The sequence below is a fragment of the Polypterus senegalus genome, chromosome 7 (assembly GCF_016835505.1).
Source record: "Polypterus senegalus isolate Bchr_013 chromosome 7, ASM1683550v1, whole genome shotgun sequence".
NCBI lineage: Eukaryota > Metazoa > Chordata > Cladistia > Polypteriformes > Polypteridae > Polypterus > Polypterus senegalus.
In genome coordinates this window covers 92,557,950-92,574,704 of record NC_053160.1, presented here as the reverse complement: position 1 = coordinate 92,574,704, position 16,755 = coordinate 92,557,950, and the positions used below count along the sequence as shown (strand labels likewise).

Here is a 16,755-nt window from a genome sequence, read left to right as displayed (position 1 = left end):
ATCCATTCCACCCTGCCTATACTCTCTTCTTCACCTCTCTTCCACAATCCCAACTCTACTCCCTGCACCCTCACCATTCCACTGACCTCCCTCTAATTTACACACATGTATTCTGTCTTGTTCCTACTGACCTTCATTCCTCTCCTCTCTAGAGCAAATCTCCACCTCTCCAGGGTCTCCTCAACCTGCTCCCTACTACCGCTACAGATCACAATGTCATCAGCAAACATCATAGTCCACGGAGACTCCTGTCTAATCTCGTCTGTCAACCTGTCCATCACCATTGCAAATAAGAAAGGGCTCAGAGCCGATCCCTGATGTAATCCCACCTCCAACTTGAATGCATCCACTATCACACTTTCCTTGTACATATCTTGTACAACTCTTATGGACTTCTCTGCCACTCTCGACTTCCTCATACAATACCATAGCTCCTCTCGAGGCACCCTGTGATATGCTTTCTCCAGGTCCACAAATACGCAATGCAACTCCTTCTGGCCTTCGTTAAACTTCTCCATCAACATCCTCAGAGCAAACATTGCATCTGTGATGCTCTTTCGTGGCATGAAACCATACTACTGCTCACTAATCATCACCTCACTTCTTAACCTAGCTTCCACTACTCTTTTCCATAACTTCATGCTCTGGCTCATCAATTTTATTCCACTGTAGTTACTGCAGTCCTGCACATCCCTCTTATTCTTAAATATCAGCACCAGTACACTTCTTCTCCACTCCTCAGGCATCCTCTCATTTTCCAAGATTCCATTAAACAATCTGGTTAAAAACTCCATTGCCATCTCTCCTAAACACCTCCATACTTCCATAGGTATATCATCTGGACCAACAGCCTTTCCATTTTTCATCCTTTTCATAGCTGTCCTTACTTCCTCATTGCTAATCCATTGCACTTCCCAATTCACTTTCTTCACATCATCCAACCTCTTCTCTCTCTCGTTCTTTTCATTCATCAGCCTCTCAAAGTACTCTTTCCATCTGCTCAACACACTCTCCTTGCTTGTGAGTACGTTTCCATCTTTATCCTTTATCACCCTAACCTGCTGCACATCTTTCCCAGCTTGGTCCCTCTGTCTAGCCAATTGGCACAGGTAATTTTCGCCCTCCTTAGTGTCCAACCTCTCATACAACTCATCATTCGCCTTTTCTTTAGCCTTTGCCAGCTCTCTCTTCACATTGCGCCTTTTCTCTTTGTACTCTTGTCTACTTTCTGCATCTCTCTGACTATCCTACTTCTTCTTTGCCATCCTCTTCCTCTGTATACTCTCCTGTATTTCCTTATTCCACCACCAGGTTTCCTTTTTCTCCTTCTTCTTTCCAGATGTCACGCCAAGCACCCTTCTTGCTGTCACCCTTACTACATATGCTGTAGTTTCCCAGCTGTCTGGTAACTCTTCACTGCCACCCAATGCCTGTCTCACCTCCTACCTAAACTCAACCTTGCAGTCTTCTTTTTTCAACTTCCACCATTTGATCCTTGGCTCTGACCTCACTCTTTTCCTCTTCTTGATCTCTAACGTCATCCTATAGACCACCATCCTATGCTGCTTGACTACACTTTCCCCTGCCACCACTTTGCAGTCTTCAATCTCCTTCATATTGACTCTTCTGCATAGGATGTAATCTACCTGTGTGCATCTTCCTCCACTCTTGTACGTCACCCTATGTTCCGCCCTCTTCTTAAAATACGTATTCACCAGAGCCATTTCCATCCTTTTGGCAAAATCCACTATCCTCTGACCTTCTTCATTCCTCTCCTTGACACCATACCTACCCATCGCCTCCTCATCTCCTCATTTCATTTACAATAATAATAAAAAAGTATGGCGTAGCATGCTCTTCTTTATCCATGATCTCTTAAAAAGTGTAATTTCATCTAATTTCCAAACAGCTTTTCAACTTTTGTTGTCAACAATAGTGTAGTTAAACAACTGAGTTGACTGAGCTAGTTCTTCTAAGTTTCAGAAACAATCTAGTAAATTTCTTAATGTTCCTAAGAAAACTGAAAGATATAAACCATCCATCATGTCTGAGGTACCCATAGGCCATCTCCCAATTGACTGTACCCAATACACCACTTGTGAAAAGATGGAATAAGCATCCTTGCTTCCCGGTCAAACTTTCTGAAATGGAGCCTCTTGATCTAAAGTTGAAGCAGGCCTTCTCCAAAGTCCTCTGGGACTGTTGAGCTACTAACACTGCAACGGAAATGAAGTGTAATGACCCTCATTTTGTCTGGTTTTACCTACAACCTAAAATATATGCTTAGATAATTCAGGTTGGACAAACTACATAAAACCTTCTTCCCAGTTTTACACTGTTTGTATCATATTATGCTATGCTGTATGTATTATCCATCCAGCCTAGTTGATATTCTACCTTTCCTGTTTAGAGATACAGAGGTTGAGGAGGAGTAAGTCAGTAGAAACTGGCACAAGGCATAGTGTTATACAGGGAACACAAATCATTACTATAAGTACATTAAAGTAGCAAACTGATGTGTACAGGTTTTAACTATTTATAAAAACCAAACAAACATAAACAGAACATAGACTTAATGCAGAAGATATCTTACCCATATTTAAAAGTATATGTTAAAAATAGTAATGTTATCTTCTGATTACATTACTTTGTGATGCACTCTGTTAAATTCAGATTTTAAACACATATGTCAAAAAATTCAAGAAAAGACTTTGGCCAAAGAGGACAAAGGGCAAATCGTCCTCATACCAACCACAAATATTTTTATACTGCACAGACTGTGCTCCAATAATTTTTTGAACTATTAATTACAAATATGGTTGACTGAAAGATGAAGAAAAGCATTCCTAAAGTTGACATTGTAGAAATCATATTATAGAGCTGTGTCCTTCTCCAAACAACCACCAAGATTTTTTCTGTTTTTAAAATAACCGAATAGCTAAAATAATCTGGTTTATGTACATTTATGTAGCTAATCAGAAACATCAATCTTTACTTGTGTACTCCCTAGCTTATTGAACATTTCATTAACATATATACATACAAAAACAAGTGTGCAAACACACACACTGAATATTCTAAACTAATTTTCATGTTCTTTCGTTCTTTATCTCTCTCTCTCCAATGGCTGTAAGCTATAATCAAATCTGATACCATCCATCCATCAACTATCTGAATCTGCTTATCCCAGTAGGGGTCTACAGCTTAATCTGATGCCAGTAGTGTGGAAAAAAATATATATTTTTCCAACATTCACAAGCATAAATAATGTAAACTACTAAATGATTAAATAAAAAAATGGAAACTCTCCCTTTGGTGACAGGCACCTTAATTATTTACTGTAACACCATATGACCAACTCAGTTATAGTATTTAAAACAATCTACCAGGTGATGCAGAAATTATTTATGTAGGTGGAAATTTTAATGAGTACTTTCCATGTCATTTTTCAATACTTAACTGAGTAGTTTATAGATCTGAGAAAGAAAAAGCCAGTTTGACCTTGAAGCCACAATCACTTTGGCTCAGATCCAAAACACAAAAAAATGATCTAGAGGCAGATTTTCTCTGCTTCATCATCATTTTATTTATATTGCTCTTTGGTGAAGACTGGTATTTGACACCAGTGCCTATTATTATACAGTAATTATCTTTGCTTGAATTTTAATGTAAACCATTTATTTAAAAACAAAAAATATTCTTTTTAAGGGCCTTTTTAGAAAAGAGCAAAACCACCATTTATATTTTACTATTTTTGATCTTTCATTTCTGGCTGGCTAATGGTATCCTGCTGAACCTGACCAAAGTCTTACATCATATAGATACTGTACGTGGAAACGCAAGGTAAACCATACGTGGAAACAAGCAAATGGGATGACATTTCAAGTTTTCTGACAGTCTTCACCGCACAAAACCAATAAGCCTCATGCAACACAATTCCGCATTCTCTCTTTTAGCCCGCAGTACTCAATCCTCAGAGGCATCCAATCAGAAGGCGTAGTCGACTATTTCCATAATTATGATTGGCTAGGAGATGTACGGTTGTTGTACACGGAGATCCACATTTAAAAAAGCGCTTCGGCGATAAGTCCTCTCTAGTTGGATATCCAGTGTGTGTGTGTGTGTGTGTCTCACTAAAACCAACTGTAACCCCTGACAGCCAAAACATGGGTGAAGTAATCCTGACATACAAAGGACGATGTACGTTATTACCAAGGAAAGGTTTACCTGCATGCATCATAATTCAACAATTTTTCTGTTAGCAGGTTATTGTTGTTTAAAAGCTGGGAAAAAGTGGTTTAAAGAGACTCACATAGCAAGTGTAGACAACGTATACCAACGTCAGATATATATCAAAACAGGTGAGAGAAAGCTGCAGTGAGCTGCAAATAGAGAATAAATATTATAGTAAATGGTCATCGATAATGTATGCATGTTAGTTTTAAGAAAATAAGAAAGGGCTGGTACTGATCATTAGAAGCGTGGCTACTAGGGGGAGGGGTGGCTGCTGAGATTAGGCAAACAGAAGCAATTTATCAGACTCGCCCGCCTGATGACTTTGCCTGTAAACCCCCTTCCCTCCCCCGGGGCGCTAATAACCTCTGTTGCTGTAACAACACGTCTGTTTCTGTTTGATGCGTCAACCAGAGTAGCAAATGCAATCCAAACCTTATAGGAGCTAAACATACGAAAATATGAAGATTATTAACAGGATGAATGGCGCAGGCACAAAAACCCAAAACTGGGAAAACGGGTTTCCCCAGTTAAACAAAGATATTATTTTGTGCAAAAGGAGCAGAAATCCGACTCCCTCTTTAGATCTACATTTGATGTTTTTTTTTTTATCCAACCACTATTCTCCAGATTGAGGTTTGTATTTTAATAGGTTATTTATTGATGCAACGTATTACAATTGAGTGGCACTTTTCTTCCATCTCTAGCCTGCACTGAATGCAAATAATTTCTCTATAAACAGAGCAGTCTCTTGTTCTGTTACACGGATCATGTTAATAGTTTGTAGCGCGGCTGGGGGAAGGGAGGCACATTGTCAAAACTGGCTACTTTTTCACACTTGTCAGGCAAAAGACCCTCAAAATTGAGTCACTAACTGCTCGCATTTTGACCATTTGCTTTTGGATTTAAGTTAGTATCCATGTGCAAGAGCTTACGTGCATTTTCTCGTAATCATGAAATAAAAAATATAATTGCGCCCTCGTTTCTCAAAATATGGGAGTTTGTAATATATAGGAATATTATATAGTATTGCGACTCAAAGAAAATAAATGTCTACACGTTTTACTAGATAAGCGATTAAAATGTATTTAATCAAAGCGACGAGTGCCTGGAACTTCTACTGTTCTAATGATTTTAATGAGCTGACATTGTTACAAACACGCACACACAGACATGAAAATTCGCTATTGCATAAAAAGTGGAATTGAGATTTACAGAGGATGGCATGATTTTTAATGTACACTTTTAAGATAATGTTCGGTTGAAATCTGGTAATGAAGTGACTACTACTATGTGAGATATTATACAATAGCAGATTATTTCTTTTTTGGTAGCGAGCAGTCAGTCCATCATCATATCTCTCTAGATTGCCATTTGAAACGCTGCCGGCGGGTGGTATTCAACCACACTATCAGCCGCAGCGTGAAACGAGGAGAATAAATAAACGCAACCAAGCCTTCAGATTTAAATGTGTGTAAAGAAAGCATGTGCGCTAATGTTGTGTTTTTTGAGATCGCGGTTATATTTTCCGATCATGGTCATCAAAGTACATTTCTCATCTAAAATGCCCTACATTTACAAAGCTCGTTAACCCTATGCTTTCGTCTATCGTTGCTGACATTCGTTTCTGATAAATAAAGCAAATGCGACAAAAGAAGAAAACGCTGCTGTTTTACACAATTAAATGTTTAATGTAAATGAAATCAAGCGTTATTTTCATTGAAGTTGATAGGAAAATCTGCCTCAGCCAGCTTGTTCACTTCAGTGTGTGAAACGAGCCTTTTTTCCTTTTCTAGGAGAGTAGAATCTGGTGGCCAATAGCAGAGCTCGGTTTCATAAAAGCGCGGATCTCATTGGCTGGAACCAGAAGGACATAGGGAACAAAGAAAAGTCTTTTCAGGTAGAAGCAGAGCTTTCCTCACTTTGCATTTCTCCCTTTAAGAGTGTAGGCAGCGTGTGGGATTTTTTTCTTTACACATAAGGGCTGATGTGTGTAATTAAAAAAAATTGGACTAAAAGATCACTCATTTAGAACTTTCAATGAAGCCAGACGGAAAAGACACACCCGAACCAATGCAGATCGTAAGTATAATTGTGTGTGGAGAGCTATATCCACGTTCAACAAGGCTAGTCTAAAAATATTTGGTGCTGAATTGGTCTTCATCAGGTAAAAATATCTGATGAAAAGAAGCAAAAAAAAAAAAAAAACAACAAAAAACAAACGGAGTCCTGGAACTCATTTGGCTACAAGAACACAACAAATTATAACCCAAAACATTTCAATAATGTGATTTTAAGAACAGTTTAAATGACAGACACACACATTAAAATGGTATCAGCGCAGTAATTTCCGGGGTGTAAATGTACAGCAAGAGACCAAACAGGACTATTTAATGCATTCAACGGGGTGTCTTATAAAAACACATTGAATAAAGCAGTAACCAGTTACATAAAATATTATTTTGAAAGAAGAACAATAAAACGAACGCGTGGATTCTGAGAGGCTTACCTGTAGTGTTGTAGCTAAGGCATTGCCGATCATTTTATAGCTGCCGAGGTTCTTCTTATTTGGTTTTAACAAGATTGTTTAGTTAAATTGGTCTTACTGCCGCTTTAAAATGTACACAAAGATTTCATGTACGCGTCAGGGATTTGTTTTCTCCACGTCGTTTCTTTTTTTCTTAAAACAACAATTTATGTTTTCACTAAAGCCTCTATTCTCACGTGATAAGAAAGCCTGAACTATAGCAAAATATCTGCTTTAAAGGATGATCCCTCCCCCTTCTCCCCCCCCCCTCAAAACCTCTAGCACTCCACTGACATCAACAATTCATTACAGCTTTTAGCCGATAATTAAAAGTAGCGGACGAGACCTTAATTTGGGCACATCTAACAGCCCGATTACTAGATATTAAGATGACCCACTGCTGCCGCTGTTCAAACTGTAATTTCATCTTTCTCGTTGAAGTGAGAGCGATATTAATTCATCCCACTCTTCCCACGAGGTCGTCAGAAACCTACCTCACAAAAACGACTTGCTCCTCAAATCGTTAACGAACTACAAATCATCGCAGTGTTAGCCGTTCCTCGGGAGGAATATACGTTTACTTATATTAATATTGTTGTTTTAACAGCTGGCCAGCAATATTATCATAGGTAGAAAAGTGGTGGAAACGTGTGCCAAATCCAGACAGCCATCAAACTCCATTCCGGATTTTCAGCCCCCTCCCCCCTTTTTTCCTTTCTGTCGGTAATTTATCCCAGGGTTAGCAAATTCTGTCTTGTTACAAGCGGACGCCTGTAGGTTTGTTTCATGGTATCATTACTTACTGATCCGGAGGACTGTGAAGTCTCGGCTTGTGAAGGCGGAATATGCGAAGTTGGAGAAGTTTATAATTTGGCTTCTGGCTGGCATTTGCACTAGCAAAAAGTGGTGCTTGTTAATCGTATCACACGTCTTCATCTGCTTTTTTTTTCGGAATTTGTATCCAAAGAGAGGAAGGGGATATCAGCTGAAGGATTTACTATTTTATCGGAAACGTTTGCATCTATTACTGTAATTATTACGTCTCCCTTGTTCGGGTGTTTTTAAACAGCATGTTAACAGTGTTTGTTACTCTGGCGAGAGAAAACAAACCTATTAGAGAGGATCGAGGTAAGGGATCGTATTAGCGTGGGAATAATCATAAACTTCATGATTTCAAACCATCGAGCGGATTTACGATGACTGAAATCCACCGTGATTCATCAGCCGTTTTATATCAGTTACAACCTTCTAGTAGGTTGGTGTATTTTAATTCCATTGGTATTTTTTGTGTTTTTCTCCGCTGTCATTTTTGTTTCTCGATATTGATTTAAAATAAGCATATGCGTTATTTTTTCTTGTTCCTTTAACTTATTTTGAACCAGTTTGTTATTACAATTTGCATTGAAAACTGAACAATTAATTGACAGTCTTGGTAATGCGTTTTGACACTTTGGAGGGGCGGGTGGGTGTGGGGCACTGTCTTTTTAAATGGTGATTTACTTAATCGGGGAAAAAAGGAAAGCAGGTATGGTGAGAACGTGCTAAGCTCCCAGAGTAACGTGATTAAACAAGAGCTTTAACGCATTTCATTAAGTCCGCTGGTGGCATAAATTACTGACTGTGGCCATACAACTTTTTCCCCTTGCTTTTACCACAGGGTATGATGGATCTGGACATAAGTGTGTTGAGCTAAGGATTCACTGATTTTTAAATAATAATAAAGCTAATTAGAAGGGGAAACAAAACAAACCAGCGGAGAGTTAGATACACACGGGAACAACGAATGTCCTCTCATCTTCAGTCGGGGGAATTCATCGACATTTTAATGCCAGAAATCCCACCTTCAGGATGTCATTGAATAGTTCCACAGGTGGAAAAAGTGTGGATTCAAACGCAGTCGATACTTATGACAGTGGTGATGATTGGGAAATTGGAGTTGGCAATTTGATCATTGACTTGGACGCTGATTTGGAGAAGGACAGACAAAAATTGGAGATGAATAATTCCACTAATAGCACGAGTAGCTCCAAGGATTGCGGGGTTCTGGCATCTAGTGGTGCGAATGGAACATCAGCCTTATCGGATGGCTTAAAATTTGCATCTGCTCAGCCCTCTGCTCCTCAGGGAAATTCCACTAAGGAGACTGGCAAATCTAAAGTGAAAAGGAGCAAAACTTCCAAGGATGCTAATAAATCTCTTCCCTCCCTGTATGGGATTCCTCAGATCGGCGGTGTGGGCAAGAGGCAGGAAGTTCAAGGGCGCCCTGGAGAGGCATCTGGCATGAATTCAACTCAGAGCCAGGCTGTTAGTAACCCAAACACCGTCGTTCAATGCACGAAAGGCAAAGAGGAGAAAAACGGCAAAACCCAGAGCCGTGGTGGCAAACGAGACAAGGATGCAGCTAGCAAGGCAAGGAAAGATAAGCACGACTCTGGGCACGCGGCCGCCAGCGCCGCATCTGGCCACCTGTATGGATTTGGGGCTAAAGGCAGCCCGTACCATTGTGGGAACAGTATGGTGGGCGACTTGAGTAAAAACGCTCTGGATTCTGGAATCTCGAGTAACTCTCTTTTAGTAAAGAAGGACGACGACGACGAGGAGGAAGAAGAGGAAAATCACAGACCAATTAAGAAGCTGAAATCGGAAAAGGTACGGTAAAAAAAAAGTGTGCCTGTGTGTGTATGAGTGGCGTTAGAGCAAACATTCCCCTCCCCCGGATCTCGCCTACTTCTCTCTCCCTCCATTCAGTTGTTAAATTGTGTTGATGGGTTGCTGAAGTGCCTGCGCGCACGCGTGTGGATAGATGGCTGTGCCGTTTTAATGTTAACCAAAGGGAATCTGGTGCCAAGTCTCCATGAGGGTAGTGTTTTTATATTCTGTGAGTGCATTCAAATGGCGTTAGTGTGTCCTTTTTCTGCAAAGAGAGGAAGGGATGTCTACTGTAGTCAGCAGTCGCTGGTGTCGTAACCCCCCCCCCTCCCCTTTTAGTTTTAATTAATGCCACAATTCAGTACCTATATTTATATCTTTTTTTTTTAATCGACCGATACACCTTTAATCTTCACGCGCTTGTGGCAGGGCAAATTTGGCTCGTCAGAGCCCCTTGTTTTTAAATTCTGAGAAATTCACACAGAGGCAGAGTGCCGCAGTTATTTAAGTGTAAGGTTTCTCTGGGGACTGCGAACTATTGTTTGTTGGATAATTAAAGGTCAAAGGGTCTGCGCTGTTAAAGGAAACAGAAGCGGCGTAAAATGATTATATGAGACGTGAATGATTTTGTTTTTGGAGTTTACAAAAAAGCCTTTGGGGAGCTGGTGTCTTTGGTGGTGGGCTGCTTTTTTCTTTTTCTATAATACAGTTGAGCAACTGCCCTGTCAAGTTATAAAAAGGCTTTTCGCCAGTTATGTACTTGTCTAAAGAAAATCGTCCCCAGATTTGGTTAGTTAGTCGACTATGTATATTAATTCACTTTCGACATTCAGTGGATCTGTGGAAGTGTGTACATTTCTTAACCCATTATGACATTTGCACTCGAATTAAATTCAAATCACGGCAAATTGATAACGTGCAGTTTCGGGGGGCGGCAACTAATCTGTTCACTTAGCTGTTTTATTCACGTTTTAAAAGGTGGGATTTTATGACCCTTCACATTTATTTTAAACACGCAAACAAGGGAGCCCTTAAGAAATGATCGTATTACTGCGTATCTGGATAAAGAAACCTGCTGGTTTGAAATGTGCAACAGCTTTTTTATTCTTAAAATGCCATACTTTTCAGTAAATGTTGAAGTGGATCTCAATGATTTGTTGTTTGGTATTGTAAGGGTTTAGCACAAAAGATAAAAAGCACCCCCATTTTTATTGGGAAGGGGATGATTCCCAAAAGTTAATTGCAAATAACATTTGCTTAGAAGGTAAAATCAAAATTCATTATCTCCAAAATTGCTATTTTTCAGGAAATATTTCACATGTATAATTACATTGTAGTGTTAAACTGATTTCAGAAGGGGAGGGGACATGACAGAGTATTATTGATTTGATGGGTTTTAACATAAATGTCTCTAATGCGTGTAAATCTCTCAAGTAAGGGGGGGGGCACTGGTTACGACAGCACTGCAGCATTTGCCAAGCCCATTCAGTTGATTCTAAGTGTTAAGGGGGGTGGTGGTGTTTGCAGAGAGTAGTGGATTGCAAATTGGGTGCTCTTAAATCTCCTTTAACCAACAAGATAAATTGACCTAATCTGGTCCTCACAATAGCTTGGACCAAAAAAAAAAAAAAAATCGGCGCTGTTTGATTGGATTCAGTGTCTGCCTGGAATGTGGGAGGGGCCGCCCTTCTGTATCCCCTCAGTTCTTTTTAATCTTTCAGCCAAATGTTCACATTCAACAATTTTGTTTAACTGGCAGTCTGTACATTTCAGTATCTCAGTGGCTGGTGCCATGGCAACAGAGATTACTATGTGCTGTGTGTTCTTCCTCAGCGATCCCAGCATTATCTTTGGAAGACCCCACTAAAATATTGTAAAAGTTAATTGAACAAACATGTGGGTTGCATTTTATCTGCTTGCTTTTCTTTGAGCATGCACTATTCATTGGCTGTCCACAACACCCCATTTTAAATGGTAAGAAGTCGTGTTTGTATTTTTTTTATGTTAAAGTGTTTATCATGCATGTGGATTGCATAGAATATGCATATACATTAATGACAGAAACATTGCACATTTACTGATCATTGGTTCATATGACACAAGCCATGTTGTACAGCAGTGATTTATTTGACTGTATTTATTCAGTGGTCAAGATAATCTGAATATGTACTCTTCATCTCCTCCTCATGATGCCCATTTTTATAAATGAAGATGTTTCTGCCATTTTTAGGTTTTCATATTGTGTATCTGTTTGTGTTTTGTGAGGTGTTTTTTTTTTTTATTTTATTTTAATCTTAGTCTTTATATTCAGATACCATAAGGGTCAAACGCCCTTTGGGGTGGTATAACATGTATTAGCATTTTAATTTTCTTTCTTTTTTGTTGTCAGAGGCACATTTTATTAACCTATTTGGAGAGAGTGTTGCATTTGGTTTGAAATGGCTCCCTAGATGAGTCGTTTGTGCTTAAATTGCACGGCATGCTGGCACATCTATTTTGGTCTATTTACGCTGTTTCCACATTGCAGCACGTCATGTAAAACATGATAAATTGGAGCTTCTAAAAGGCAATTAAATCTGTGACTTGGTTTCTGCTGGCACATTTATATAAAAACCACAAATGTGTTGTAAAGCGTGCCACTCCCTTAATGTGTAGGTCAAGTTAAAGAAGTCTGTAATTCTGAGATGTTTGTGCTATATTCATGCAGTCCATATTTGTGGTTAAGTCATTACTGGCATGCCTGAATAAGCAGACTTGTAATGGGTAAGTTACCACTCCCATGAGGCTTTCTTTTATAATATCTTTTCTCTTTTTCTTGCAAAATCCTAACACTAGATTTCTTGAATATTTGTCAGAATCCAGTTTGGCCACATTTGTTAGTGTGTCACAATTGTGTTTCCTGCATATGGGATGGGGTGGGATTCATGCTGAATGGAGAAAAACAGGAAGAGATTTCAATAAGAATAGATTTCGTTTAAAGCCATGTAGCGAAGTGTTAGGAACAGTTTGGCTTGTTTAATATAGAGCAGACTGTCCTTCATTTTTGATAGAGTAGAAGTGTGCAAGCTGTGTGTTATGAAAGTCCTGTGGATGGGCTGAAGTTTTCCCTATGGAGCGTAACCTCTGAGTATTTTGTCATTAATGTGAAGTGTTGCATAATAGATTTACCTCTGGAGTAATAGTTTGCAATCTGTCATACTGGTGTTTGAAGCAATGTGTTTCTTGTTTTGCTTAAGAAATGCTGCAATAAATAAACCTGATATACTTGAAGATCTTTAAAGTAATGGATTTAGTTCTTTTTTCTTTTATTCTCTTTTATTGTAAAACAGAATCTCAGGCGGTCATAAAAAATAAATGAAGGAAGTCTTATCCTTTTGTGGCAAGAAGCGCTAGCTGAGATTTTTAGCCATAGAAATCAGCAGTAATTTCAAGCTCCCAAGAGAATCTATAGCTCATGCTACTTAAATCTTTGCAGCCATGAATGGAGAGACCAGAGTCTGTTTTCAGAAAGGTTAAGAGGTTGCGCCCTCTGGTCAGTGAAAGCTTTCTGGTTGAGTTCCTCACTGACACCCATCTTCCTTGCTCTCAAGTGGCCATGACCAGACATACAATTTAAACATCTTCTGATTAGTGATCCAATTATATGTATGTATATATGTTTTTTTTTTCTCCAAAATGTTTCATTCTCTTATGATAAAAAGTAAGTAATGGTTAACAGACAATGCTTTATATTTCATATTCATTAATAATTGCTCAAGGGGAGTCTGATAATGTGTGAACCTTAAAAATGTTAAAAGGTTACAGGCACTTTGGAGTCTTAATAGCTTTCTAAATGGAGTTACGTTTAAGCTGTTCAAGCACAGTTTCACCATTGTTAATAACATTACATAAAGTGCCCTGCTAAACTGCATAAGTTATTGATTTTTGGGGGGAGGCTTGTCTGTTAGTCACATTTTAAATATACTTTTCAGTTATACTCGATAGTGTTTTACTTTAACTATATTTAAATAATTTTATATTTAGCTGAATGTCACACACAGTAAGAGTAATGAGAATATGTATATTAAATACAGATTATGGTACATGTAATCCAACAGAATTACAATAGAATAAAAAATATAAGTAGCAAAAATGGTCTGAACGCGAAGAGCATTAACAAAATATCAAGTGTTAAGATTTAGTGGCTTACAAATAAACAATGATCAATCAAAAGTGTCCAGTATAGCTTTTAAAAACAATAAAATGAAAGTTTTATAAAGTGAGTATTGGAGAAAAATGTGTTTTTACTCTTTAATGTGTGATTTTTTTTTTTTTAAATTAAGGAACAATTTATAAACATATATAAAGTTGTCAGGACTCTTTAGCCATACTTGAATTCCTGGCTTTGGCTTGTTGGCTGCACATTCTGAGCTTTTGATAAGCCATCATTCGGCCTTTGTCCGTGGTCTTTTATTGAGGCTAATGATGGGTCTTGTGCCGCTTTGAGATAAATGACATTATCTCTGAGTGGGCTGACAGGAAACAGACTTGTTAATGGTAAAGCTCCAGGGAGGACCTATTGCAATTGTGATGAAGGGAAAAAGCTTAGGAAGCCCGTCTTGTGATCATTAACACACAATGCATTCTTACTTTTCCCAAGAGGATCTATAATTATATATACGTTTTAACTGTAGAATGGCCTAAGCCATGTGGGGTAGGGGGGTAAAATATTTGTGTTATGATTTATATTAAAATATTTTACCATTTTGAATTTGACATAATGCTTGAAATTCCTTTTTTATATGAGAACACTGCGATAATGTTTACTCATCCACCCCCCCAACCAGCCCTCTTGTCAAGTAGCCATGTCTTGCAGAATCGTTTTGCTTTACTGCTGTAACACAGAGCTAGGATAAAGATAGTATGGATTATAAATGGAAGAGCCATGTGTGTAATCATGCCTTACATTCAGCCAGAGTCCCTTGTCCTTGAGCTAAGCTAATTCCTGCAATACTCAATCTCAGGAGAAGTCAGTAGAATGGGAGTGTCCATATATTTAGAGTTCAGTCTATTGAACATAATAAAACGACATTTGGGATTTACCATCATGAGAAAGACTCTGAACAGCTTTTTTTCCATTGTAGCTCATCTTTTACATATACAATATGTATTATGTGTGTGTATATATATATATATATATATATATATATATATATATATATATATACCAAATAATTCCACAATTAGTCTCTCAATGCCTTTTTGTCTCCTCTATTTATTAGTTCTATAAAATTTTCGGCTTACTGTCTGAAATCAAAAATAGTCTTTGTTTTTAGAATTTAGTGATTATTTATAATTGAAAATCAGTATTATAACACTAGATTGCAATTTGCTTCCTTACTAGCGTTAAATATTTTTATTGAAAGGTTGTAATTTTATAGTTTTTATCCATTTTACTTGGAAGAGTTGTACTTCCTTATGTTACACAATAGCCCCTTTTACAATATTATCTCATCAAGGAAAGACTGTAGCATTGACTTTCTTAGGACAAGAGCTAAAATGCATAGATAATAGGAAGTGAAATCTGTTGTTGTTTAAACCCTTTTCATGTTTGTCTGATATTGAGCAATGTGGTAAAGCTGTTTGTAGCCTTTGCATCTAACAGTGGAATATGCATGGCCATTTTACATTAAATAGCTAGATAATGAATGACAGTTCTACAATGAAAATTGAACATTAATGAAGCAATTTGGCATTACAAAAGTTAAATCTTCATTACCTTAGTAAGGCTAAACAGCAAAATTTTCTTTTGTGTCATCTTTGTTTTAAGTTGTTTAACTTGTGACCCATAAAGGTTGACTGGATTGCTGCTGTAAAAGTATTTGACTTCTTATTCTGACAAAAAATACATCTGCAGAGGTATAAATAAAATACTATAGTTTTGTACTTTAATGATTGTTTCCTTACCAGGATATAATTAAACAGTTACAAGTAAAATAACTTTTTGCTCTCGGTTTATTTCTGTCCACAAAATCATATTGAATTTTAAGTAATTGATTAAGCAATCTTTTTCAAATTTTTGCTGTGAAATTTCAGTTATACCATTTACTTTTAGTCTTGTTACACTGATGTATAAAGAACTATTCTATGCTGTTTTTTTCAAATCCTGTGTGATTCATGGTAGAAAAACAGAACAGTAAGCAGAAAGGGATCTTTTCTTTGTTTTCATTATGTACATGCTTGAGATATTAAAAAAAAAAAAAAGACATATAGTCAGTCATTGCTTTAACAGAAAGTAGCTGTACCACTGCAGTGGTTCTGTGTATGGCTCATGTATTTGTTCTTTTGCTTCTTGATTTGGGGTTCTTGGTTTTTTTTATTATTGATGTATTATGTTACAGATATTCACGACTTTCGGAAAGACAATGAAGTTTTTTTTTTTTCTTCTTCATTCATTACATTAACAATAGACCATCTTAACCATAGACACTTTGAGGTTTTTGAGAATTGCCAACTACTGCACTGTGCTTGAATGTCCCTCCTCCTTCTATTTACTACTCCTCCTCCTCCTTCATCTGTACCAACTGTCTTGGCAAACAAAGGCTAGCTTTTATTTTCCAATCTAGTTGTAAAGGTTACAGTGTGGAGTGGCACACAAAAGAGCCATTTGTACTGTTTTGGAGACCCAGCTAAAGCTCATTAGTTTGAGCAGTCTAGTCTTGCATGGCATGAAATTCGCTATGCAGATTGTTAGCTTCTGCAAGATCATTTCAACATTCTTAAAATCCAGAAATGCAGCATTGATTTTAAATTGTATAACAATGCACAGATATGTCAGATTGTTTGCAGTGATTACTACTGAAATGTTTTAACACCTTAAAGATGCAATTAAACGCCTTACTTATTTGTGTACTGGTTAATTTTTCTAGTAGTATTGAGTGATTAAAGTCTTGGAACTGAGGCTCCTAAAATCTGTGCTATTAAGCCTCCTACCGAATACACCCTTAAAACTGAGCTGTCTAGGTGTTCTTTTACTTAACAGAACTCTGTAGGCTTGATTTGTCTGTTCCTTTTTTTCACATTTCCCTGGTGGTCTCTTTTATTGAAAGAAGAAATATGAGGAGACCCAGTGGCAATCCACTGCTTTCCCATGACAGTCTAAAATAATAGCATGCCCTTTGGTTGTTTTGCTTTTAAGCTGAAGTGCGCTACACTACACCTTGCATTTTGCATTGAAAGGAGAAGGTTAAAAGCTAGATGTTTCATATCTTTAAAACAGAAATCACTGAAAGCTGTCTTAAGCACCTTTCTTTCGCAATAGCTAACCAAAGACATGAAAGACTTTTTTTTTTTTTATCCTCTCCATA

At 37.7% G+C, this 16,755-nt stretch overlaps 1 protein-coding gene across 6 annotated transcripts in view; it reads left to right on the top strand.

The window, feature by feature from the left end:
- Window positions 1-6,146: 6,146 nt before the first annotated feature.
- The window catches only part of znf608 (zinc finger protein 608), a 59,217-nt gene continuing 48,608 nt past the window's right edge, over window positions 6,147-16,755 (top strand). The window contains exons 1-2 of one of the 6 annotated variants that reach the window (XM_039759018.1): window positions 6,147-6,315; window positions 8,418-9,409. In XM_039759018.1, the coding sequence (XP_039614952.1) occupies window positions 8,609-9,409 (801 nt within the window). In that variant the 5' untranslated portion in view covers window positions 6,147-6,315; window positions 8,418-8,608. Of the gene's footprint in view, window positions 6,316-8,066; window positions 9,410-9,578; window positions 9,639-11,211; window positions 11,384-16,755 lie in introns of those variants that run through there. The other 5 variants (XM_039759020.1, XM_039759019.1, XM_039759017.1 and 2 more) reach the window with 5 other exon arrangements.